This window comes from Balaenoptera musculus, chromosome 10, assembly GCF_009873245.2.
Source record: "Balaenoptera musculus isolate JJ_BM4_2016_0621 chromosome 10, mBalMus1.pri.v3, whole genome shotgun sequence".
NCBI classification, from domain to species: Eukaryota; Metazoa; Chordata; class Mammalia; order Artiodactyla; family Balaenopteridae; genus Balaenoptera; species Balaenoptera musculus.
Window position 1 is genome coordinate 39,133,295 of NC_045794.1, and position 24,333 is coordinate 39,157,627.

The 24,333-nt window shown below is 39.9% G+C and overlaps 3 protein-coding genes and 3 non-coding genes across 12 annotated transcripts in view; 1 reads left to right on the forward strand and 5 right to left on the reverse strand.

Moving 5' to 3' along the window:
• The window catches only part of TEX49 (testis expressed 49), a 109,481-nt gene that overhangs the window by 15,644 nt on the left and 69,504 nt on the right, over positions 1-24,333 (forward strand). The window lies entirely within an intron of this gene.
• Positions 2,855-21,838, reverse strand: KANSL2 (KAT8 regulatory NSL complex subunit 2). 7 transcript variants are annotated; one of them, XM_036867506.1, is made up of 10 exons: positions 21,768-21,823; positions 20,950-21,208; positions 19,972-20,150; positions 19,346-19,460; positions 14,903-15,066; positions 14,525-14,691; positions 13,303-13,399; positions 9,061-9,314; positions 4,255-4,374; positions 2,855-3,565 (listed from the first exon to the last, which is right to left on the reverse strand). In XM_036867506.1, the coding sequence occupies exons 2-10, from the start codon at positions 21,198-21,200 to the stop codon at positions 3,434-3,436; spliced, it is 1,479 nt and encodes a 492-aa protein (XP_036723401.1). In that variant the 5' UTR covers positions 21,201-21,208; positions 21,768-21,823; the 3' UTR covers positions 2,855-3,433. The 7 variants fall into 7 exon arrangements, with proteins under 7 accessions (XP_036723401.1, XP_036723404.1, XP_036723403.1 ...); XM_036867509.1 differs by having other exon boundaries at positions 2,861-3,565; positions 9,163-9,314; XM_036867508.1 differs by having other exon boundaries at positions 2,886-3,565; positions 9,163-9,314; positions 20,950-21,192; positions 21,768-21,838.
• On the reverse strand, positions 3,786-3,922 carry LOC118902920. Its single transcript, XR_005021634.1, has one exon. It is a non-coding gene; the product is annotated as a small nucleolar RNA SNORA2/SNORA34 family (small nucleolar RNA).
• On the reverse strand, positions 5,505-5,636 carry LOC118902921. Its single transcript, XR_005021635.1, has one exon. It is a non-coding gene; the product is annotated as a small nucleolar RNA SNORA2/SNORA34 family (small nucleolar RNA).
• On the reverse strand, positions 13,076-13,212 carry LOC118902918. The gene has a single exon (XR_005021632.1). It is a non-coding gene; the product is annotated as a small nucleolar RNA SNORA2/SNORA34 family (small nucleolar RNA).
• The window catches only part of CCNT1 (cyclin T1), a 37,367-nt gene continuing 35,121 nt past the window's right edge, over positions 22,088-24,333 (reverse strand). Inside the window, exon 9 of the mRNA XM_036867504.1 lies at positions 22,088-22,111. Coding sequence (XP_036723399.1) covers positions 22,103-22,111 — 9 coding nt within the window. The 3' untranslated portion in view covers positions 22,088-22,102. The remainder of the gene's footprint in view (positions 22,112-24,333) is intronic.

Below are 24,333 nucleotides of genomic sequence, written 5' to 3' on the forward strand. Positions count from 1 at the left end.
TGGTAGGAACTGTGAAAAATCAAAAGCACATACCTTCTCTAAAAAGATAGCCACTATTCAGCTCCAATTAATAGTCTTCATGCAAGAATACTGCCCGGTATTGCTAGATCTTACAAATTTTCAAGAAAATTTCAATGTAATTTTTTTATTTTTAAAATTGTGCAAAACTAAACCCAATCAAATAATGGCTAAATCTGGTGCAAACGTCACCAGTTTGCAACCTGTGGTTCAAAATAAGGTAATGTCAGTAGAGATAAAGGGGACAAACTCAAGGGATATTAGGAAGGAAGAATCAACCAGATAGTAATCAATCAGATGTGGGCTGTAGAGGAGAGGAAGAACAATGGATGACTGCCAGGCTTCCAGTTTAGGCACTGAGTGGATGGTATGCCATTCACTAAGTCATGAGACATAGGTAGAGGAGGCTTAAAGGACATTCAGGTAGCTATCGCTAATCGGCAGCACGAATATAGGGCTGGGGAAGGGAATAGAAGTCATTTTTCAAACTGTAGCCCTCAATTCTCTACTCATCACTCCCATCCCTACATCTTTGACTCAGCTGCATAAGTGACACCTGATCAAAGCAGGAGGGCACTAGAACCAGCAGACTAGATCCGAGGGACTTTGGTTAGATACACTGTTCAAATGCAGCCATCCACAGGGGCTGAACAGTGAGGCCAGTTGGTATTGCCTGATGATGCCAGGATAGTGACAGTCTTGATGACCTGGGGTTACAACCAGGGTAGCCAATCATTGCAGGTTGTAGGATCTGGGCAGCCAAGCCAGTTGGGGACCCCGAAGTGTTAGGAAAATAAAAGAACAGGGAATCCAGAAAATACTGTCTCCACTTAGAGGAAGCTAGATTCAAAGATTGAAACTATGACCTCTTGCCCACCATTATACTATCCCTGGTTGCTGGATTCTAAAGGCATCAACCTATCTTTGAAGGCATCAACCTATCTTTATCCCACCCACATACTACTGTCCACAAAGCTTCCTGTGAGAAAGGAGGAAATCTTGCCGTTTGCAACAGTGGACCTTGAGGGCATATGCCAAGTGAAATAAGTGAGACAGAGAAGAATAAATACCTTATTGTCTCACTTAAATGTGGAATCTAAAAAAAAAAAACCAAATTCATAGAAACAGAAAGCAGATTTGTGGTTGCCAGAGGTGAAGGGGGATGGAGCGTTGGGGATAGGGGGAATGGGTGAAGGCAGTCAAAAGGTACAAACTTCCGGTTATAAGATTAATACAGGGCTTCCCTGGTGGCGCAGTGGTTGAGAATCTGCCTGCCAATGCAGGGTTCGAGCCCTGGTCTAGGAGGACCCCACATGCCGCGGAGCAGCTGGGCCCGTGAGCCACAACTACTGAGCCTGTGCATCTGGAGCCTGTGCTCCGCAACAAGAGAGGCCGCGATAGTGAGAGGCCCGCGCACCGCAATGAAGAGTGGTCCCACTTGCCGCAACTAGAGAAAGCCCTCGCACAGAAACGAAGACCCAACATAGCCATAAATAAATTAATTAATTTTAAAAAAAAAATTAATACATTCTGGGGATGTAATGTACAGTTAATTTTTAAAGATAGCTGAAGGGTGAGAAAGCCAGAAGGGTTCCTTAAAAGGGGGCCCTTATCACCTGCAGCCTAAGAGCAGACTCAGCTGAGGAGCATGCTGGGAACTTATTAATGAGTTGAACTCCAGAAAAACTGGAGTTTACAAAACGGTCACACTGGGTGATGTGGATGCTGGTGGTTTGCAGGTTACTTTTTAAAACAATGGGACAATGGGACTTCCCTGGTGGTCCAGCGGTTAGGACTCCACACTTCCACTGCAGGTGGCACAGGTTTGATCCCTGGTTGGGGAACTAAGATCCTGCATGCCACACAGAGTGGCCAAAAATAAACAAATAAATAAAATAAACAATGGGAAGAAAAAAAACAATGGGAAGAGGATATTTTAATCTCTAATCCTGCTGCAGAAGCAGGTATGTTCAAGCTGCTTAAGAAGTAATGTTTGTCTTTGTGGATACAGTGTAGAAAAGTAACAGACAAGAAAGCAGTGGAAACAACAAACTGAAAAAGAGTATACTGTAAGCCCTATTAAAGGTGATCTCAGGATTCACCTGATGGGTCTTCTGAGTCACTCCTGACCATTCCCTGGAAGTAAATATTTAAACTAAAGCCAAGGTGATGGTGGTGATGGTGTTAACTGTATAACCCTTCTCTGTTCCTCAGTTCAGTTCTTATAAAAGGTAATCTTTTGGCCTCTTGTCATATTGCATTATAGTAACAGACAACTTCTAGCATAGGCAAATTAACCCTAACTGAATGTCTGTTTTAACCCTACCCTTAGATTCATCATCAAAATAATCTTGACAGTTTATGTCTGTGGTCCAGCATCAGGCCCAATTTCTCTAGAGGTTTTATATATATATACACACATTCCTAGCCTTAGAGAATTTTGCCACAATAATCAGGCATTAATTGTGAGAAAGAAATGGGAGTGGGAGGAGGGGGCACAGAGGGTAAAAAGAAGACATTTGGGAGATATTTGCAGAAATAACATAACTCTGGGTAGGTAGGCTTTAATAAGGAAGTCCCACCCTTTCCATTTACTTCTTACAAGGCTTTTAACTTAACTTATCCTCCCAACCAAAACCAAAAGCAAATTAAGTTACTGAAAATGTATTTACTTCTCGGGATGGAAGTATACCTGTCCTGTTTTCCCTTTTCCGTCAGAGGCAGCTCCCTAAAAACCCAAAACACACACACACACACACACACCACACACACACACACACACACACACACTCTCACTCTTTCTCAAACACAAACAAAACATGCATTCAAGTGATTGTTTTACATTTTCATAACATTTTAACATTTAATAGAAACTATGTACGATAATTTTTTATTGTATCTTACATAAGATAGCCACTACAGAAATTTACATAGGTAGAAGCAAGATGGATGGTTAAGGAGGGCCCAGTCCTGTGGGGTATTTTCTCAGAGGCTATAGGTCAGAGTTCACTGAGGGGAGGGGCTTCAGATTACCCAATTAGGTGAGAAGTGAGGAAAGGCTATAACAGGCTGCTAGACAGAGATGACCAGCCATTGGGTCCATCAACATCCCAAAACTTGGGAAACAGCATTACAAAACTCTCTCTCCCCTTAGGCACAGTCCCAAAATACTCTCAGTCTCAGCAGCTCTTGACGGGAATCACCTGTCTCTCTTCCTTGCCTAGAGTGGGAAGACATCCACAATTTTTAGACACTGTTGGTCCCTTCCCCCAACATTTGGTTTGACTATAGCACTCAATAACCCAGAAGAAAAACAAGGTAGTCCAGGTTGTCCTTTAGTGAGAGACGGTCAGAAATACTTGTTTAAATGGGAAATACAAATCCTCCAAAGTCAACTGGTTCCCAAAACAAACTATCAACTGACAGAAGTGGGTTCTGGCTTTCCGTTTGCAGTAGCCACTCCACTCTGAGGCAGTGGTGCAGAGGCTTTCTCAGAATTTCGAGATCCCTGTGATCTGCACCCATCTCCAGCCATCTGCATCTGGCCCTGTTAAAAGAAAAGTCACTTTGGTTACCAACTCATTCACTGTGGTCTGAAGCATGAATCTGACTTATATAATGCCCATTTATAGTAGCAACAAGAACAAGACAGCAGGTATAACTCTATGCAGTTGCTCTTCCCCATACTTAACTATCCCTGACCCTTGGAGTCAGAAGTCATTACTTGCAGCATTCCTGAGGCCCTCCCAATGGAAAGGAGAGCTGTGGGTTGTTTCTTCCAAATGAAATAGCCATTCTCTGCTGAGGTTCCAGAACAGCTGACAGATCACAGGAAGACAGTCTTCTGGGCCTCTGTTTGAAACCAACAGCTGTAGTATAACTGCAGGTCTTCAGTCAGGGCCATGAGTGTCCCACCCAAAGCTCAAAGAAAGAAGCCAAATCATGCGGCTTGTGCTTAACTCTATGATGAAAACAATTCCAGTGCTGAACTCTCCCTTAAAGCAACAATTTTCCTACATTCCTTGTCTCAACCTTTTCTAGTTAACTAAATAAATTTGTCCTGCTCTCCCAGATATGGGGACCAGGAGCTAGTAAGTGTTCTCTCTAAGGCCCGTCTGGAGAACTGCCATCCGAAGCACCTTCACAGCTAGTGATGACAACCCCAATCCCCAGGAGTACATGCTAGCCACAGCCAGCAGGGAACCCTCTGCCTGGCTGGAGTTGTTCTGCACTTGCCAAAATATCCACTGGGCCTTCAGCAATTTCTTTGACAGGATGATCTTCAAGGGTTAGTGAAGGATCAAAAAGCAAGGGTGAAGGAGGGCACTGCATACCGTCACCCACAACATCCAAGTCCTAGGAAAAGAAAGAGAAAAAAGCCTGTCAGCAATACGAAGGGAACCAATAAGCTAAAGCTGGCATTTTTCAGCAAACCTCGAAGAATTCTCCCTTACTTCCCTCACCCCTTGCCTACCTTTAAAACAAATAACGATTTCCCCAGAGTGTGCAACAAATGGGATAAGATTGAAAAGCACTGAGAATTTTTTCCTTGCTGCCAGATATAAAGCACAGACCACTATAGTAGCTTTAAAAAGCATATTTTTTTTAAACAGAAAAATTCAGAGGCGAAGGTAGAACAGGAGCTACCAGGGGCTGGAGATAGAGGGGAAGTGGGCGTTACAGTTTAATGAGTACAGTCTCTGCACTGACAGAAAAGTCCTGGAAATTGATAGTGGTGATGGTTGCACAATGTTTTGAATGTACTTAATACCACTGAACTGTACATTTTAAAATGGTAAATCTTACATTACAAATATCTTACCACAATAAGAAATATTTTTAAAAAGCATATACTGGGAACTCCCTGGTGGTCCAGTGGTTAGGACTCTGCGCTTTCACTGCCAAGGGCACAGGTTCAATCCCTGGCTGGGAAACTAGGATCCACGTGACCAAAAAAAAAAAAAAAAGCATATACTTCTAAGACTAACTGTAGTCAACATCTAAGTTCACCAGTGATGAATCTAATATGGGCAATCAGCAGAGATGCAAATTAAAATGAAATACTGCCTTAATAGACTGGACAATATGAGACCACTTGATTAATATTCTAATGGCCACAAAGCAAGCCAGTGAGCAAAAGAGGAAAGGGGATGGGGGAAGAAAGAAGGAAGATGAAAAACTCAAAGTTCTTCCAAATGGCCAGGAAACATTTTAGTTAAGTCCCTATCCCCACAGAGAAAAGTCCCTGATTCTTAAACCTAACATATCCAATTGCTCTTTTAAACACCCACACACAGGGGGACTTCCCTGGTGGTCCAGTGGTTAAGACTCCGCGCTCCCAATGCAGGGGACCCGGGTTCAATCCCTGGTCAGGGAACTTGATCCCGCATGCCACAACTAAGATCCCGAGTGCCACAACTAAGACCTGGCACAGCCAAATAAATAATAAAACACACACACACACACACAACATTGTATTCTACAGACTATGTTTCTTCCAACTGAACTGGCCATTCCCACAGAGGGGCTGAAGCCAACAGACCATAGGAAGACACTGCTCTTGGCTCCTGTGTGAAACCAATAGCTACAGCAAACTACTGGTCTTGATTCAGGGTCTAAAGCACTATAAAGGCTCAGACAATATGTCAAACTGACTTTCATCCCTCTGCTGTCTAAGCATCTATTGCTAAACTCTGCTTCCCAAGAGTGAAAACTACCCAAGGGTTTGTACTCTCCTGTGTCCAAGCTACTTTATAGAGGCTCTATGTTTCCAGTAATTGAGCTTCTTGAGAAAAGCTAAGTTCTGTGCTTTTAAAATAAGTCTAAGAGTTTGAAATCCTTTCCCTTTCTTTGCTGTGCTGATCACCAAAAACAAGAATCACATCCTCAAGATAATTAAGGTAAAGAAAAGAATACAATTAAAGGATGTGCTGGACTTAAAGCTGCTCAACTTAAGCAGAAACATAAGGAAAAGGATACAGTTGGCTACCTAACATCTATTTCAGATGTGTTAGAAACTTCTGTACTATCCACAGAAACCACCATGTTCTCACACTGTTAATTAAGATTGTGAACTGTTTTCTCCGATTCTTTTAGTATGCACAATTATTATGCACTTGATCCTTGAACAACGCCGTGGTTAGGGGCACCGATGCCCACAGTCAGAAATCCGTGTATAACTTCAGTCAGCCCTCTCTGTCCATGGTTCTATACCCTCAGATTCAACCAACTGTGGATCATGTAGACTGTAGTAAGAATTTACTGGGGAAAAAAGCTGTGTATAAGTGCACCTGCACAGTTCAAGCCCATGTTATTCAAGGGTCAACTGTATAAATAATTAACTTGAAATTTAAAAGAACCCATTTAAGCAGTGTAGCAAAAGGTTTCCAAGTCTCAAAATAACAGTGGTACAGAAATTTTTCAAAGAAAAACAGATACTGAAAAGTCTTTCCTCACATACTCAGTGTTGTCTTTTATAAGAATTAAAATTGGGAACAGGAACCTAAAATAAGAGAAGAAGAAAGGATCAGCAGAAATGCCTATCCTAAGAGGAATGTTTGAATCAGGACACAAAGACAGAATCTACATTTTGTTCTGATGTCAAAAACAGAGCTCAAAAAACAAACACAAAAAGAGAGCAAGCTCAAAGTAATAGGATTAAGGTATTAAATTCTTATTTGTCAAATATCCTCGGATCAAAGGACAGAAAACAGGCAAGTGTTAATAGCCAGAATGGAAGGCTGAACTTTTACCCATATAAATAGCTGATACCTGGTCCTCCCACAAGTAAAGTTACCAGAAATTATTAATAAGTATAACAGAAATGATATCTAAGAAAGAACATAGGTAAGATTGCTGGGTGGAATTCATATAATTAAGAAATTATTTTCCCCAGCAAAAGACTAAATATATCCAGAATTTATGGGAGGACAAAAACTCTTTTCTAAAACAGAATTGTTTCAACATTTTCTGGAGAATTTTTACCTCCAAAGATTAAGAATAAAACTACTTTTTAACGACCAGTGTGGTTCATCTAAAGTACATTAATACAAACATAACAGATGATCAAGTACAAATAGCTGATTATCATTTTTAAACCTCTAACAAAGGTCCATCTTAAAAACCCATGAGATTCTCAAAAATAAAGTTACTTCTTATACATTCTTTAAAAAATTCATACCATAAAATAAATATGAAAAGATCTGACAATATATTTTTAAATGTTTAAAAATTAAGATTCCTTAAATGTCACTTTTAGGCTATGATCACATCTTATAATCTCTAATATTTTGTGTTAATAATCTCCACAGAGCAAACAAGAACATAATCTTCAAACATACTGGAACAGTCATATTTTCTTAGCTCTAGATCATCAAAAGTTTAAGAAAACACTATTTAAAACTAACGCAAAAACAGGTGAAAGGGGAAAAGCAAAAAGGTCAAAACAGCAATGGCTCTAGAAATTAACAATCAGATGAAATAAGAGTTAATAACCTAGTACATCTATGTAAAACCCATGTGCTAGTTACTACATATGTACATTAACATTTGAAGGGAATTTGGCAATGTAGTGATTAGGTTATTTTTTAGACCCTATAAATCTGCTCGTTACTAAGTTTAAAAAAAAAAAAGGAAAGATAGCACCTCTTTGGGTTTTCTTCACATGTAAAATGAAGGCAAGTGGACAAAAATCTGTATCAATCTAGGGCTATCTATTCATTTACTCTCTTCAACATAATCTCATTGGAGAACTCTGGGAAGCACTGGAGTATATAATCTCTAAGGTTCTCATATTCTATGAATCTGTTTGAAAGAAACTTCTTAAAAAGCAATTATAATCAGGATTATAACAAAAATTGTTTGTTATAAATGAAGTGACAAAAATCAAGTTCACTAATCCTACAGACACTATACAACCAAAAAAGGAGGGGGGGTAGTTAATTGGCATCAGTTTACTTTTTTGGGGGGCCACTCTGCACAGCTTGTGGGATCTTAGTTCCCCGACCAGGGACTGAACCCAGGCCACAGCAGTGAAAGTGCCAGGTCCTAACCACTGGACCACCAGGGAATTCCCTGGAATCAGTTTATCTTAGTGCCACTTTTTCAGATATTAGCCTGTCCTGATATATGTTCTTTAGTGAGCAACACTCGAGGCCACCCAAATCCTGCTTCTACCCCTAGGCAAACAATCTTGCAACCTATACTGAATTTTCCATTTAGATTTGTCACTTTAAATATGTCACAGTTATACAGTGATACAAGACACCTTTATTATGAAATTCAGAAGAATTATCTTCAGAAGAAATAATGAAGACCTTTATCCAAAAGGCTAAAGATTAAGCAAAGTGCCAAAAAAGAGATGGAATGTCAACTGATCCCTAAAGTGAATGATATACTAGGGTAGTGCTAATTAGGGAAACGAATGCAATCAGAGATGGGTTTATGGGCTGGGACCAATCAAGGAGCAGGCTGAAAAAGGTAGAGTAGTGTACACACTTAGAAGGCTATAAAAGTAAATATTTAGGGAGATCACTGTTGTTCTGGTCCATTCACAACAGAATCTGTAATAACATATCAAAAATGAAAAACAGTATGCAGAGCTAAGGTTTAGAGTCATTTTTAGGGGGAGACACGTTAATCTGAAAATGAGAACTCTTATAGGGCCAAAACACAAATTTACATTGTCGAGTAGATATGAGAATTCATTTGTATTATTAAGATTCAAGTGAATTACTTACCTTGTGGATGGGCACCAAATTTTCCAGCTACACAAATCCAACCATAATCTTGACTTTCCAATTTCCCTTAGTTTACAATTTCCCTTATCATTCCCTCAGAAAAAAAAAACTTCTGTAAATTTAAACTGTCTCTAAATGAATATGTTAACATACAAATACAACCATACACATATCATTTCAAAAAAACTTATCAAAGTTGTTTTTTTTTTCTTTTTTCTAAACCACAAACGACTAACCTATTCTCACCATTAATAAATACGGCCTTGCCTCAAGGGCCAACCAGAGCAGAGCTTCTCTAACTTACATCACTGAACTCCAGAGGTAAACTCGCAGTGGGCTGAAGCTCAGCAGCACTCAAGTACAGATCCACGGGGCCGGCTTCCAGATCGTCTGGCACAGACAGTACCTGCTCGGGCTTATACATCTGAGGAGGCAACTGGAAATGCAGTGGGCAGCAGGGATCCTCAGAGAGGCTTACAGGAACTGGTTTGTTGCAGGGCACCTCTTCAGACCCCTGGCAGCATTTGAAGAGAACCTGATTCGTGTCCTGACAAATATCTGTAGAAAAACGGTCAAGGGAAATAAAATGGATCTATCGGAGGCACAAAAAAGGAGGTGTCTGCCATGTAAAATTCAAGGTCTGGACAACACAAGATATTTGGTTACATCTGATACAGAACCAAATGCAGGTAGCAATTTTTAAAGTTACTTCTCAAATTGTCATTTACTAGCATAATTCTAGCTCTACCAGTAATGTAAAACTAGTCCCCAACCTCCATTTAAAGTAGAGACACTAATCTTGTTCTCCCTATGAGGGTCAAATGCAAAACATTTCAAAACATAGTGCTAAGCAAACAGCAGTAACAATCCTAGAAATCTGTACCTATTCAGAAGAAACATGTCATGGTAAATGCAAATAGCTTGCAGAGGCCCCTACCAACCCCTTCCAAGAGTCAAGAGATACAATGTTGCTTCTGCTGTTAAGCAGACAGGCAAAAACTTCCTCAAAACTTTTTGAACCTTGTTTCCAAAATGTTTACATGATAAATTTCTTTAAAGAAGCAGGGTGTTGGGGAAAATAGAAGCTCCAGTAATAGTAACTAGGTATCCTACCCTGACAGGAAATAAAATTAAATTTCCACACACACACCCTTTTTCAGTGGGGTGGTATCACTGGAGTCCTGTTATGATCCCAAAAAGAAAGGGAAGAAGACGGCTTCCCTGGTGGCGCAGTGGTTAAGAATCCGCCTGCCAATGCAGCGGCACACGGGTTCGAACCCTGGGCAGGGAAGATCCCACATGCCGCAGAGCAACTAAGCCCGTGCGCCACAACTACTGAGCCTGCGCTCTAGAGCTCACACGCCACAACTACTGAGCCCGCGTGCCACAACTACTGAAGCCTGTGCGCCTAGAGCCCATGCTGCGCAACAAGAGAAGCCACCGCACCGCAACGAAGAGTAGCTCCCGCTCGCCACAACCAGAGAAAGCCCGCGCACAGCAACAAAGACCCAATGCAGCCAAAAAATAAAAATTTAAAAATTTAAAAAAAGAAAGGGAAGAAGAAAACAACTGCTTATGGCACATGGGAAGAAGTACTCCAGGAACGCTCCAGGAGCCCTAACAACTTCTCTTAAGGGTAGAAGCAGAAAAGGGCTATATTTCCAAGTTGGCAAAGAAGTTCTGTGGGATGAATCAACATTGAAATCATGATTAGATAACAAAATTCTGATTCAAGTCACTCTACAAAATACATTTTACTCAAGTTTTATCATTTCCTGAAATCCTAACTACATGGTTATTTTCCCTAGATTAACAGACAACTATTATTTCAAATTTGGGCCTATTTTTTAAACCAGAAAGCAAAATTTTCTGTAAACTGACTGTACCCAGGATTATGGAAGTATGGGTAATTTTTATCCCCCAAATTTTAAGGTAATTTTTTGAAGTTAAAAAATCTAATGTACATTATAAATTTAAAACCAAATAAAACCTCTTGAAGAAAAGCCATTTTTTTCAATCCATTCTTAGAACTTGATAAACTCTAAAGCAGAGTTTCTTTCATAGCATCGCCACCACTGGCATTACAGCTATCTGTGCACTGTAGAATGTTTATTAGCAGCATTCCTGGCCTCTGGCCACTAGATGTCAGTAGCACCCCCATCAGAGTTAAGACAAACAAAAATGTCTCCACACATTGCCAAATGGGGTACAAAGTGGCCCCGGCTGAGAACCACTACTCTAAAGGAACAGTATATAGCTCAAAGTAAACAAATAATTATTCAATGAAAATCAGCGCTCAAATGAACAAACATGAACCTAATGGGAACAATCAGATTTGCAATCTCTATGTGCTTAAGAAGCTCAATCTTTTTAAATTATTAAAACTTTAAATGTGAATCCATTAAATTGTTTCAATTGGAACCTTTTTCATATAATTCGAAGGATTTTCACAAGTCTCTTATTTATTTAATATCACAGTATCCTTGAAAAGCCCTCCCCCATCCTCCTCCACCCCCTTTCCTTTCAGAGAGGGACAACAGACAAAGAAGGGAATGGTTGACCTACAACTAGAGTCTGGGTCCTTCACTTTCAGTCCAGTGGTGTCTCCATTAGACCAGAGTAAAGAGTTAACAGGTCACCAATGGCAGTCGCATCTTTCTCTGGGATAAGGACTTAAGGAAGGGTAAGTGACTTAGGCAACTACAGAGTGGAAAGGAAAAGAGCATAAAAGAGAAAAATAATACTTCCCTTCTCTTTTCAAATACATTTTATTTTCAACTTTGCTCTTTAAAATATTAATATTCTAATAAACTATCTTGAGTATAGTGCTGTTAAGTCTAAAATACTCCTTAATATCCATAAACTGGGTTTTTTGCCTTATAAAGTAATTCAAGGTCACTGAAGAAAACCTGAAAAGTACAAAGCAGAGGGAAAAAAGGCATTCATAACCCCACCATCCAAAAATAGTCACATTTCTGTTACATTCCCTCCTAGTATTAGTTCCATGTAGTTACAACATACTCTACCGAATTCCATATTCTATTTTTGTCACTATCAAACATTTTCCTATGTCATTCATAAATTTTGTTAAATATAATGTTTAATTCCTGAACATATTCCATACTATGCTGTGTCACAATTTTCCTCTCTATTCCCCATCTCTGAAAATTTTAAGGCTCTCTCCAGTTGGAGGAATTCTGTGTAACAATATTGGTCTGTATTTGATTATCGTCTTAAAATAAATTCTCAGAGGTGACATTATCATATCAAAGAATATGACTATCATCAAACTGCTTTCTAAAAGCCTGTGCCACTTTACAGTCCCACTGGCAGTGTTTAGAAGGGCCCATTTCACCATTCCCTCACAAACTTTTGAAACTTACTCATTAAATCTCATACATAGATAAGTGTCAAATTTATAGATTAGGGAATTCCCTGGCAGTGCAGTGGTTAGGACTCAGGGCTCACACTGCCAGGGCCCAAGTTTAACCCCTGGTCCGGGAACTAAGATCCCACAAGCCGTGCGGCACAGCCAAAAAAAAAAAAAAAAAAAAGTATGGATTAAAAAAACTTCGTTTTATTTCTTATTTCACTTATTTATAGTAAAGGTAAATACTTTTCAACTATCAGCCACTTCTAATCTGTCCATAGATAGCCTTTGCCCAATTATGTTTTGAGCATTTATCTTTAGTTTTTAATTACTCTGCACAAGAATTTTATATATTAAGGACAGTAATCCTTTACCAGACATTTGTTACAATAATTAATAAATAGGTAAAATATTTAATAAGCAGAATAGAGAAAAAATCAGTTTTCCTTTCAAAAGAGCAAGAAAGTCTTCCTTCCCTTCCTATTAAAGAAAATACATTTTACTTTCCAAATATTTGTATATCTTGCCAGGCAAATGAAATCCAGCAAGATTTATGCCTTCCATATTATGAAGATCACCATATTTAAACAGTGCATTTACTGTGAAAGTAACTTTCTCAATCAATGTCCACCATATAGATGCACTTTCACAATTCAATATACAGCTCAAAAAATTTTACAGCCCAGTAGTAAATGTAAGTTTCCTATTTGAATGAAGTCTAAAATACACAAGTCAGGGCCCTGACCATACAAAAGGATAATATTCAAAGAAAGCTCACATTTCAGAATCATCCGACTGTTTTTGGATCCTCAGCAATTTTTTTGTAGTAATTGGATTTAACAGTATTATAATTCTAATGAATGAGTTAACTCAGGGATCTCTAATTTTTGGAATCCCAATATTAATCAACTACAAATAAGTATTAGCCCACATCTATCACCAATGACTGAGATGTTTCTTTCTAATGAATTGACCATTACATTTCCAAAGTTCTGAAATGGCCAACAGACCATAGAAAGACACTTCTTTAGGCTCCTGCTTGAAACCAACAGCTTCAGCAAACTGCTGGCCTTGATTCAGGGCCAAAGGAAACAAAGACCTTCAATTAACTAAACTATCACAGATTCCCCACTAGCCTTCAGTCTAGCTAGCAAACTGAACAGAGCAAAAAGATACGGGTAAGGCAGTGTCTGGTCATTGGAAGAGACTGATTGGAACAACGAACATCATCCACAAAGGCCAAGCACCTCTGACTGGAACGAGTGGTATGGGCCTAAAATGGAGAAAACAGGTCAGTCAAAACAAATTATCTATGAAAACACTTACTTATATAAGAAAAGTGTATCCTTAAAGCCTAGAAACTTGAACATTTAACAAATTTATTCACCAATACTATGCAAAAGGAAAAAAAAAATTTAAACCTCATGTCCAAATAATGAGTCAACCATAATGCGAAATACAATTCCTCCATATTACAAAAGTGTGTGATACACAGCCTAATGGTTTTCAAACTATTTTGTCTTTTAGCAGAACCCTTTTTAAATCGTAATCTTACATCGAGCCTCAAAAAATAGAAAAGATAAAAATGTAATTACTCTTTCTTTTTTTAAATTTGTCTATTAATTTTATTTTTGGCTGTGTTTGGTCTTTGTTGCTGGCTTTCTCTAGTTGCATCGAGTGTGGGCTACTCTTTGTTGCAGTGCACGGGCTTCTCATTGCGGTGGCTCCTCTTGTTGCAGAGTATGGGCTCTAGGCTCGCAGTATTCAGTAGTTGTGGCGCATGGGCTCAGTAGTAGTGGCTCACGGGCTCTAGAGTGCAGGCTCAGTAGTTGAGGCACACGGGCTTAGTTGCTCCACAGCATGTGGTATCTTCCCAGACCAGGGCTCGAACCTGTGTCCCCTGCACCGGCAGGCGGATTCTCATGCACTGTGCCACCAGGGAAGCCCAAAACTGGACTTACTCTTACTGACGCAGAGACCAGGGGCTTGAGGAACAAATTTAAGAATGATCACTTAACTCTGCTTGTCAACCTTACTTCCTGACATTCACTGCTCCTATTATTCTACCTATCTTTCTGCCTTCTAAAACAAGAGTCCCAATCTATTAGGCATTCTGTGCCTGTTTCTGAAGAATTTCTGAACCAAATAACTTAGAAATCTATGGCAACCCTTCAACATGCAGATGAAAATAGAGTTCAGTTATCAGTACAGGCACAGAATTGATCAGAAGGGAACTAAAACCCATGTCTCTGCACTTCCAGATAAGTGCTCTTTTCAATATACCCCACGTCCAGTAAGTTAGATTTCAGAACCAAGACTGTACAACAGTGTTTTGACAATTACCCTAACTCTGTAAATAAAACAAATGTAACACCTTAGAGGTATATACAAAAATTACCTGTTGGGCGGCACCATCTGTGGCCAGCATTCTGCGCTCCTTCAGCTGCCTATGTAGTAAGGCTTCCACTCCATAGCGCTGACGATACCGCCGAAGACATTTTAGACGCTTTAAGTTCTCTCGTTCTTTGGCAAGAAGTCCCTCTGGGCCAGTCAGGAGACTACTACCTAGAACATCACAACAGTCAAGATGTTATCTGCCAAGCAACCAATCAAGGATGCGTCCCCAAACTAACAAGAAGAAAACAGGAAAATCTGCCCATACAACAGTTTCAAAAGCAAATCCTTCTCCAGTCCAGGTAACAAGACAAAAGTCTAACTACTACCAAATTCACATGTTGAACCCACAACAGCTTATTGGAACTGGCATAAAACTTGCCTAGAGCTTCATGTTCCACTTTGCGATTGTGTAAGTAACGTCGCTTCTTCTCTTTGAGTAGATGCTGAAGTCGTTTAAACTGGTCAATGTACAAGGACTGCAAACGAATAAGCTTCTCACGCATAATCAGGGCCACTTCTTCCGCTGTGTAGACACCAGCATGCCTAAAATAAAAGAGACAATTCAAAAAGGATAAGAAAGCACAACAATAAAACCCAAGCTTAGAAGGAGAAAGGAGTAAAAGGTGAGACTCAGATTTGCAACAATCAGTCAGTGCTGAGACAATCACCTTATTAAACAGGAATGTTTTCACACAGCATTTTACCATTTAAGTTGTTACTCAAAAACAAAACAAAAAAGAAAATTCCCAAGAATGGATACTAATGTATGATATCATAATATGGGCAAGGGGAAATGTTTCATTATTTTCCCCAGTTATTTGCATTATGTTTAAATAGAGTAAAATATAAAATACTCAAAATTTTTATTAATCTACATTCTTATTCCATTTAATAATTTAATACAGAAAAATCACTTACAGTCAGGACAGCTTAAAAGTGTTTAATTTAGTAGCATGCATCTCAATACATTTTCATTAAAGCACAAAAGATAACAAACAATTATGACTTCTAATTTTAAAATATACTCGTAGGGAAATACACTGGCGGTCCAGTGGTTAGGACTCCGTGCTCTCACTGCTGAGCGGGGCCCGGGTTCAACCCCTGGTCCGGGAACTAAGATCCCACAAGCCGCACGGCCAAAAATAAATAAATTAATTAAAATTAAAATTAAATAGAAATAAAAAATAAATAAAAATACACTTGTATTTTGGAGTTTACACAGGCCCTCAAAACACTGGTCACCATGGCTAGTCAATGTCCTCAGCTCATTTTGACAATATTCTCAAAATATAGTACCCTGGAGTAACCCTTAATTGCCAAAGATCTAGATCCACATCAACTTTATTAAGCTTTGCCACCAACTATGAATTAACAGAACTTAAAAAAAAAACTTATTCTAGTGATTAATGAGGTCACATAAGCAAATCAGTTAAATGTCAGTTTAATTAAAGACTGGTTCCTGCCTCTGATTTAACTCAAAGTTTAAGAGATTAAGTGTAAATTTAAAAGATTTTTGGTTCCATTTGTCTTATGTGATCATTATATAAACAGAAAGAACAAGATAGATATATACCCTGACTTGCTATTTTCATATTTTGACTAAGTAAAAATTATTTGTTATTTAAAAGGCAATACACACAAATTACATACTAATTTTAAATCCAAAAATATGTGCTCTTTAAAATTTAACTCTTAAATCACTGAAATACACAGAATAAAATTATTAACTTTAGGACTGAAAGCAAGTAATCTCTGCCAAAAACTTTTCCTAAATATAAATAGGAGACAAAACTACTACCTGCGTATAAGAGAAGTACAACTACAAAGTACTCTGAAATAAAAATAAGTGAAAAGAAATTAAGAACCAAAACATGAAAAAAAAACCCAGCAAATTACAGAAATAACAAAATCTAAGACTATCAGAAAATGTGAAAAGGTTTTAAAAATATCTACTGTCTAAAAAAGGTGACTAGGTTATTCACATTCAGGAAAATGGGGCATGTTTGCATTAATATGTCTGTACCCCCTAAAGTACTGAGGCCTTAACCTAATACCAAGTTTGTTAAAATGAAATTAATTTCATTGTACCCTGTCAGAAGAGAATTTTAACCAATGATCTGGGGACTATAATTTATAAATGGGAGGCCAGTACAATTAGAATTTACTACAAATCATTTGGGGCAGGGGTGGAGGATGAGCACCCTAACTAATATGAATGCCTAGTTCATGTGACAAATGGATCATTTATTTAAAGATGGATGTCCCAGACATTCACAGCTAGTTATTAAAATCATGTACTAATTCTTCTTGCTCTGATATACACAAATATAAATCTAGGATTTATTATTAGCATTCAACTTCAAAAAAGAGAGTCACCTTATATTCTATTATTAGTGTCTCTTCTTAAAGTGCATTCTCTCAAATGTCTTCATTTTGATAACAACGATGAAGACTAAATAACCTGAAATTACCTTCACCAAAACAAGTTCTGGATGCATGTAGAGGTCATATGATAAAACTTACTTTTTAAATAGGGAAAGATTTAACAATTACTCTTAAGCTAAAACTTCACCAGTGTTGGATGTTGCTGGAAACAAGCTTTTAAAGATTACTTTTTACAAAGCAATTAAGTAAATGATTATTTTGAGGGAAATCACATATATGTACCTACAATTAGGAAAAAATATGCCAATAATTCTAGTTAGGATAAAATCTCTAATGACATCATCATAAACAATTCAAAAAGAACCCTTTCTGAAACAAGCAAGTGAAGATATATGCTATAAACTGTTAATGATTCAAAAATGATGACAAAAACATTGGCACCGGGACTTCCCTGGTGGCACAGTGGTTAAGAATCCACCTGCCAATGCAGGGGACTCGAGTTCGATCCCTGGTCTGGGAAGATCCCACATGCCGCGGGGCAACTAAGCCCATGCGATACAATTACTGAGCCTGCGCTCTAGAGCCCGCCAGCCACAACTACTGAAACCCGTGTGCCTAGAGCCCGGGCTCCGCAACAAGAGAAGCCACCGCAACGAGAAGCCCGCACACCGCAACTAAAGCAGCCCCCACTTGACGCAACTAGAGAAAGCCCGCATGCAGTAACAAAGACCCAACGCAGCCAAAAATAAATAAATAAATAAAAATTAGCACCAAAGATGAAAATTCTTAATTAAAAGAATTTCATTAAATACTTATATTAAATATAAGATAATATGTAACCACATTAATGAATTAAATATTGTAAGCAGACAATTAACAACTCTATTTACATCTCTAAAAATGCATATACGTATAGTACTATTTACTCCCGCTGGTGGGGATCTCCAGGTATGGAGGACCAACTATGGGACTTGAGCATCCTTGCATTTTGGTACCCGAGTCAGATCCTGGAACCAATCCCCCTCAAATTATGAGGGACAACTGTATTTTAGTTGGTCAAAAATTTTTTTAAATAGTATCACTGGGAGAATTAAGGAAAGCCTTATATTTAGTTACCTAACAGTTGAGCACATCTGGGGCTTTATTTTCCCCTTTGAATTTTCCTTTTAAAGGAAACTAACATCAAGTACCTAGTTCTTTTAACATTTACACTTCTCATAAAATTAACCGGTGTTTTGGTTTATATAGCAATCTCTTGTTAAGTCAGATAAGAATGAATGTGTCCCCTAGAGACTGATCCACTCTAGATTACTACTGACAAAATCGAGTTTCTGGACCTTCAAAACTGAGCGTTTACCACACCAAAAGGCAGTCACTCTGTGACCCTACAGTGTGTACACCTCCTCAAAGAAGCAAGTTTGGCATTTCTAGAAGCACAATGGAGGAGGGGGGAAAGAAAACACATATATATTGCTTGGTATAAAGTTTCTACTGTAAAAGAATCCCGCTAGAAACAAACATTCCTTCTCAAACTACTTAGATGGACTCTCCAAACAAGTACTTCCTGAATAGCTTACTACATCAAGATTACTTAAATAGATGAAATTATTCTACTCAGAAAGTGTAATCGTAAATGACTTCTTAGAAACTTCAGAATCCAAGGAATGAAGAAAATGCTATTCTAAGAATTTGTCAAACACAGTCAAGTCTAGAAATTCATTACCCCTCCCACTATTCAGAGTTCTTCCACCTGAACTGTCAGTGAGAAGTGTCATGAGACAGAAATCAGAAAGAAAACAAAAACTAAACCCAAACCATGAGACATAGAAACATGAAACTTCTGAGTGGCAATACGTCTACAACTCCAAAGCGAACATGGGTTAAGTAAAGAGCAAAACCTTAGTAAGATATAATTAGGTTGATTACTCACTTCTGGGTTTCTAAATCAGTTTCTCTTTCTTAGGCATGAAACCAAAGGAAGCTCCTGAACACCTTTTAATTTTTCTTAAACAAATAAATTAATTAGACAGAACTTTGCAAAAGAAAGTAGTTATTCAAATATAATCACTCTATTATTCCTGAGGTTTAAGCCAAGAACGAATTCACATCAATTTTCTCTTCTCTAACTGATCTCCACCCACCTCCCACTCCTATGTCCAAGAGATCTATTTTCTCCCCTACACTTTCTCATGTGTAGAATCTGATGTCCCAAAATTTTCCCAAATTACAAGACTTCTAAAAAAAAGAATCAAATCCTACCCTGAAGCAAGATGGCGATGAACAATGACACTTTAATACGCAGAAGCTATTTATTACTGCTCACAAATAGCTATCTTCAACCCTCCTAGGTTATTAATCTACGAAACAGCATGCAGTACTACATTCCACATACTAACTACTAAAATATTTAAAAGCCCTATGTGGAGTTACAACTTACTTTAGGGGATCTTCTTGATCACTGTCTATGCTATCAGCTTCACTGTCAGGGTCACCTCTCCATGTCTGATCCACAGTAATGGGTTCCTGCTCCCCATCACTCCAGCTGTCTTCATCTGAGGCAAGGAAGGGAGAGCAGCCATTAAGACTTCCCACCTCTGTAACTCCACCACACAAAGCTAGGTTACTCAACACATCAACCCAAATCTTAGAATTAAAAAAGCTTAGTACAGAGGCACTGACAAACAAAAATGGCTTAAGAAAATACGTCCCAAGTGTGAGTACTTATAACACACATGAGTTAACCATGCCCCCAAAGGGACAGAAAGGCCAACCCAAAATTATTCTGTTTCCTGAAATTACCTTACCTAGCAAAGATGGTAAGTATAAAAACAGCATTGAAGGAAAAGAGTCAAACTCAGGATAGTAAACCTAAGCACACACTACTTAAAACCAAAAAGAATGGTGAACAACATGGCAATCCTGAATTCTCACCAAATTGCCTATGAATTAACAATAATATTGTACTATCAAGTGCCACATATGTTCAAGGCACTGTGCTAAACCAAATTAAGTTCTTTGTTAACTTTTTTCCTCCTTTTTCACTCTGGGAGAGAAGATCCTTACCCAGAATTCGGCTGGCTTCACTGCGGCTACTTTCTGGAGTCTGAGAACCCAGCTCTGTCTTGGCATATGAGCTCAGCTGGCATAAGAGTGTTTCACCCACAGGCCCTGTATTGGTCTTCTTCATTTGAGCATGAAGTGCAAGGGCATTCCTACGGGCATGTTCAGCACAGAAGGACACCCTAAGGAGACAAAATATTAACATTTTATACTCTGGTTTTCTCTTAAAAGAGTTCAACTATTTTCACAGACACTGATCTTTAGATCATTTTCAGGAAATTAAAATGACTATTATCTTCATTTATAAATTAAAAATGCCAGTAAAGCTAAATAATTTAACTGGCCCAAGGTCAACTCATTTGGTATTACTAATGGGAAATGCAGGTAGCATAACCTAGTAGTGCTCTATCCATCAAAGAAAACATTCCATCTCTAAAAATGCTGACATCATTTCACAACAAATCAAAGAAATCCACTTTCATCTTTCAAAATTGGTTCTGGAAGACAACATTTTACTTCAGTATCAATTCACTGTAGGTAATAAGATGTAGGACACAATTTTAAAACCAAATGATATATGCAGAATTATCTCGCCGAGTTACGTTTCTGCATGGATACTTTTGCTTAAATGATGAAAGCTATGAAGTTTTTCCCAGAAAAATACATATATATTAATGCAATTTTGCATTATTACTTAAGGTTCAAGGACAGCCGAAAGAGTCGTGGAACCTAGGGTTAATAATAATCCTTATTTTACAGATAAGGGAAAAGATCCAAAGAGATAACAAACTGACCCAACTGGGAGTTGTCTCCTTCCAGTTTTCACCATTTTTTTAAATTTTCGAAGGATATACCCATAACCTCAATTTTACAAGCACGTGACATAAAAAACTTGGCAGCTACTCCCAACCCACATCATGCCACATCCTCCTCTCCCTTAAAAACTGAAAGTACAAACAACAGATATCTATACATATATACCCATCTTTCTTCTCAGGCTTTGGGGCAGCACTGGGACATCTTTTTCCATTCTTCGTAGATATATAACTACACTGCTTGAAAGGTGCATTCTTGTCTTCAAGTATATGCTTAATGCAAAACTCCTGCCCCTCCAGACGAGGTTGCGAGCATGGGCGATGAGTAAACGAACAAGATAGGGGCTCCTGAGACCTGGGCACTGGGGTGATCCTCCCCCGACTGGTCGGCAAGACGTGGATCCGAATCCTGTTCATACCAAAACCTGCAGGGTCACACAAAAGATCAAAAAGCCCTTACCCTTCCCGAAAATTCCTGCTCCACGATATCTGGGCAGACTGCGCGTGGCTGACAAGACAAGCGGAAGTCACGCTCCTTAACTCCCCTCCGCCCAGGTCTCCCCAGGCGTTAGTGAATTGCCTCACCTCAACTTCCCAGTCCAAGCCCGCCCCCCACCCCGACCACCGCCAGGCTGAAAGCATCTCAAGGGCTCGCACGGCCGCGGCACGAGGGCGACGCGCCAGCGCCGGCCCCACGCGGCGCGGCAAACCCGCAGGGCCACCCGCCACCCCCGCCTCCGCGCACGCCGCCTTTGTCCCGGCCCGCCTCAGAGCTCACGGCTGGGCCCAGCCCATCCTCGGCGGCCAGTGCAAGCGCCATTTTGTCCTAAAGCTCCGGGCACCGGAGAATCTGGGTTCTGGGAGCCTAGAGGAGGAGACTGACCCTGACGCTGACTTGAGGCAGAGTAGCGGCTCGGAACGGACAGACGGGGCAAGCAGCAGCCTAACTGCAAAGGCGAAGAGCAAGCGCCACCGCCATCTTACCTTTGCAGCCGCGCCGCGCGCCTTACCGTCTGGCGGAGCCAGTCGCTTCTAACCATTCCTTTCCGGGCTCCCCACCGCTGATTGGCTACTGCGCCTACAACTCTGTGTCACCATTGGCTACCTATCGAGCCTGGGAGGGCGGGGCGCTGAGAAAAGGCGCGGCTGGGTGGCTAGAAGAGCTGTCTGTCAGTAACTCAGCTCCAGAGAGAGTGAGGCGGCGGGAGCGCCGGCTGTGGAAAGCGCTCGCTGAAAACGGATGACTTTCCATCTCCCATCATAGCTGGTGTTCAGGCCGCATTTGGCCTCTCTGCCTGTGGTCCTAGGCCGCGGCTACCTCACCACCCCTACACAGTGGGAACAAAATCGACATATAGAGGCCAAAGGATCACTGTACATTTGACTCTCATTGTTTACAGGAAAAGGCTTTAGTTTTGTGAACAGTTCACCGATGGAAACATTTTTTGAGTGTTTACTAAGTCTGGGAAATTACATATATAAACATTTAATTTTCAGAACAATCCTAAGAGGAAGAAGCTATAATCTCCATTTTACAGATAATGGAGGAACAGAATGAGCCCATATCTAGTAATTAGGGGAAGAAAGCGAATTTGAACCCCGCCCTCATTCTTTATCCCTTTTATTCCCTCTCATATAGTGAAGAGCATTGGATTGAGAATCAGGAAATATGAGTTCTAGTTGAGGCCTTGATTCTCTAAAATTCTCTACAATTCCATGCTAAATAATGCAGGTATATAGAAATGGCAGACACAATCCCAATTTTATCATCCTCTAAGGATTTTTAATTAAAAGCATCTCTCCCTTCTTTCATCTCCACCACGCCTCTGGTAGACATGAACCAACATTTTCTCCCCATAACCCTTCTGGATCTTTTTTGCATCCCATCCTTCCCAAGCTCTCACCTGCTGTCAGTTTCATTTAAGTAAGCTATTTCTCCATTACCAATGAGCAGGTGAGCGTGGTTCAGTGGTGAGCGTGGTTCAGTGGTGAGCGCAGAGAATCTACAAAGCTGGAGAACAGCAGTTTAGGCATAAGAAGTGATTAAAACCGAAATGGGTAAAGGAGAGCTTATACCTGCCGTTTCCCAGAGATTACGGCAATCCTAGGAGGCCCTTTCATGAGATTCATTTATTGAGCACCTAAATGCCAGGCACTGGGGATACAGGGAGAACAAGAACAATAAACCTGCTCTTTCGGAGTAAACATTCTAGAGTAGTTTGGGATTGTGGATGCAATACAGCCATTAAATAGCAGCTATGAGTTATATACATAAGCAAACACTCCAACCCTCAGAAGAGGTACAAAGACATTTGTTATAAACAGTCTATAACTCAAAACTAGGAGAGGCAGTCACATTACAGAAAATATGGGAATTTTCAACCAAATGCAGTGGTATCAAAAAGGAATATTAAAACTACTACAGGGAACAATGTAAAGAGGCATTAGGGACTAGATAGAGATGCAACAGAGGCTTTAATTAGAGCGTCTACTAAAGGTCTTGGGGGAAAAAAAATCTTTCCGCTAAGCCCAAAACAGACCAAAAAATGCTATTTAGAACCACTTCTGGACTTCCCTAGTGGCGCAGTGGTTAAGAATCCGCCTGCCAATGCAGGGGACACGAGTTTGATCCCATATGCCGCGGAGCAACTAAGCCCAGGCACCGCAACTACAGGGCCTGCGCTCTAGAGCCCGCCAGCCATAACTACTGAAGCCCACGCGCCTAGAGCCCGTGCTCCACAACAAGAGAAGCCACTGCAATGAGAAGCCCTCGCACTGCAACGAAGAGCAGCCCCCGCTCACTGCAACTAGAGAAAGCCTGCGCGCAGCAACGAAGGCCCAAAGCAGCCAAAAAAAAAACAAAAAAACACTTCCTTCTAAGTGGGGGGAGAGATATTAAATGGTCAAGATATTGGCAAATTCTTTGTGCTTTTCAACAAAGTAGATGGCTGTTTTTAATCCAGTGAACACTTTGCTAGCTACTGAATAGGTTAAAGTAGACCTGAGGCTGTTCGTAAGCAGCGGTTAGGAAAGATGAATTCTTAAAGGAAAGAGAATTTTTAACTCGGAGTTTTGGGGGCTAATCCCAGAGAAAAAGTGTGTTTGTGTGAGAGACAGAGAGAGAGAGGAGACAAATAAATGCCAAAATCCTGCACTTTCTATAGTCATCCTCATCTTTTTTCCTTCCAGTTTCTTGGGCCAAACACTGGGAGTCGTCCTCGACTTCTCTTCCAACCTTATAGCAGATCCTACTGGCTCCAACTTCAAGATATGTAACTTCAATACCTTCAGCGCTTCCAACCTGGTCCAAGCCACTCTCATCTGTTCCCTTAATTATTGTGAGTCTCCTTACCCTTGACTCTATGTAGTCCATTTTTCAACAAAGAAGCCAAATGAACATTTTTTTTTTTGTCCATGCCTCGCTGCTTGCAATGGTGCAGGATCTTAGTTCCCCTACCTGGGATTGAACCAAAGCCCTGGCAGTGAAAGCACCAAGTCCTGACCACTGGACTGCCAGGGAATTCCCCGCCAAATGATCATTTTAAAACCC

Excerpts from the sequence above, each read along its gene's own strand:
- KANSL2 (XM_036867505.1), bottom strand. The coding sequence starts at position 21,823 with ATGGTTAGAAGCGACTGGCTCCGCCAGACGGTAAGGCGCGCGGCGCGG. Across the intron at positions 14,692-14,902 it reads AGTGGAACATGAAGCTCTAG|GTAGTAGTCTCCTGACTGGC; the intron begins GCAAGTTTTATG and ends GTGATGTTCTAG. Across the intron at positions 4,375-9,060 it reads TACCTCTGGAGTTCAGTGAT|GACTTGGATGTTGTGGGTGA; the intron begins GTAAGTTAGAGA and ends TTCTTTTCCTAG.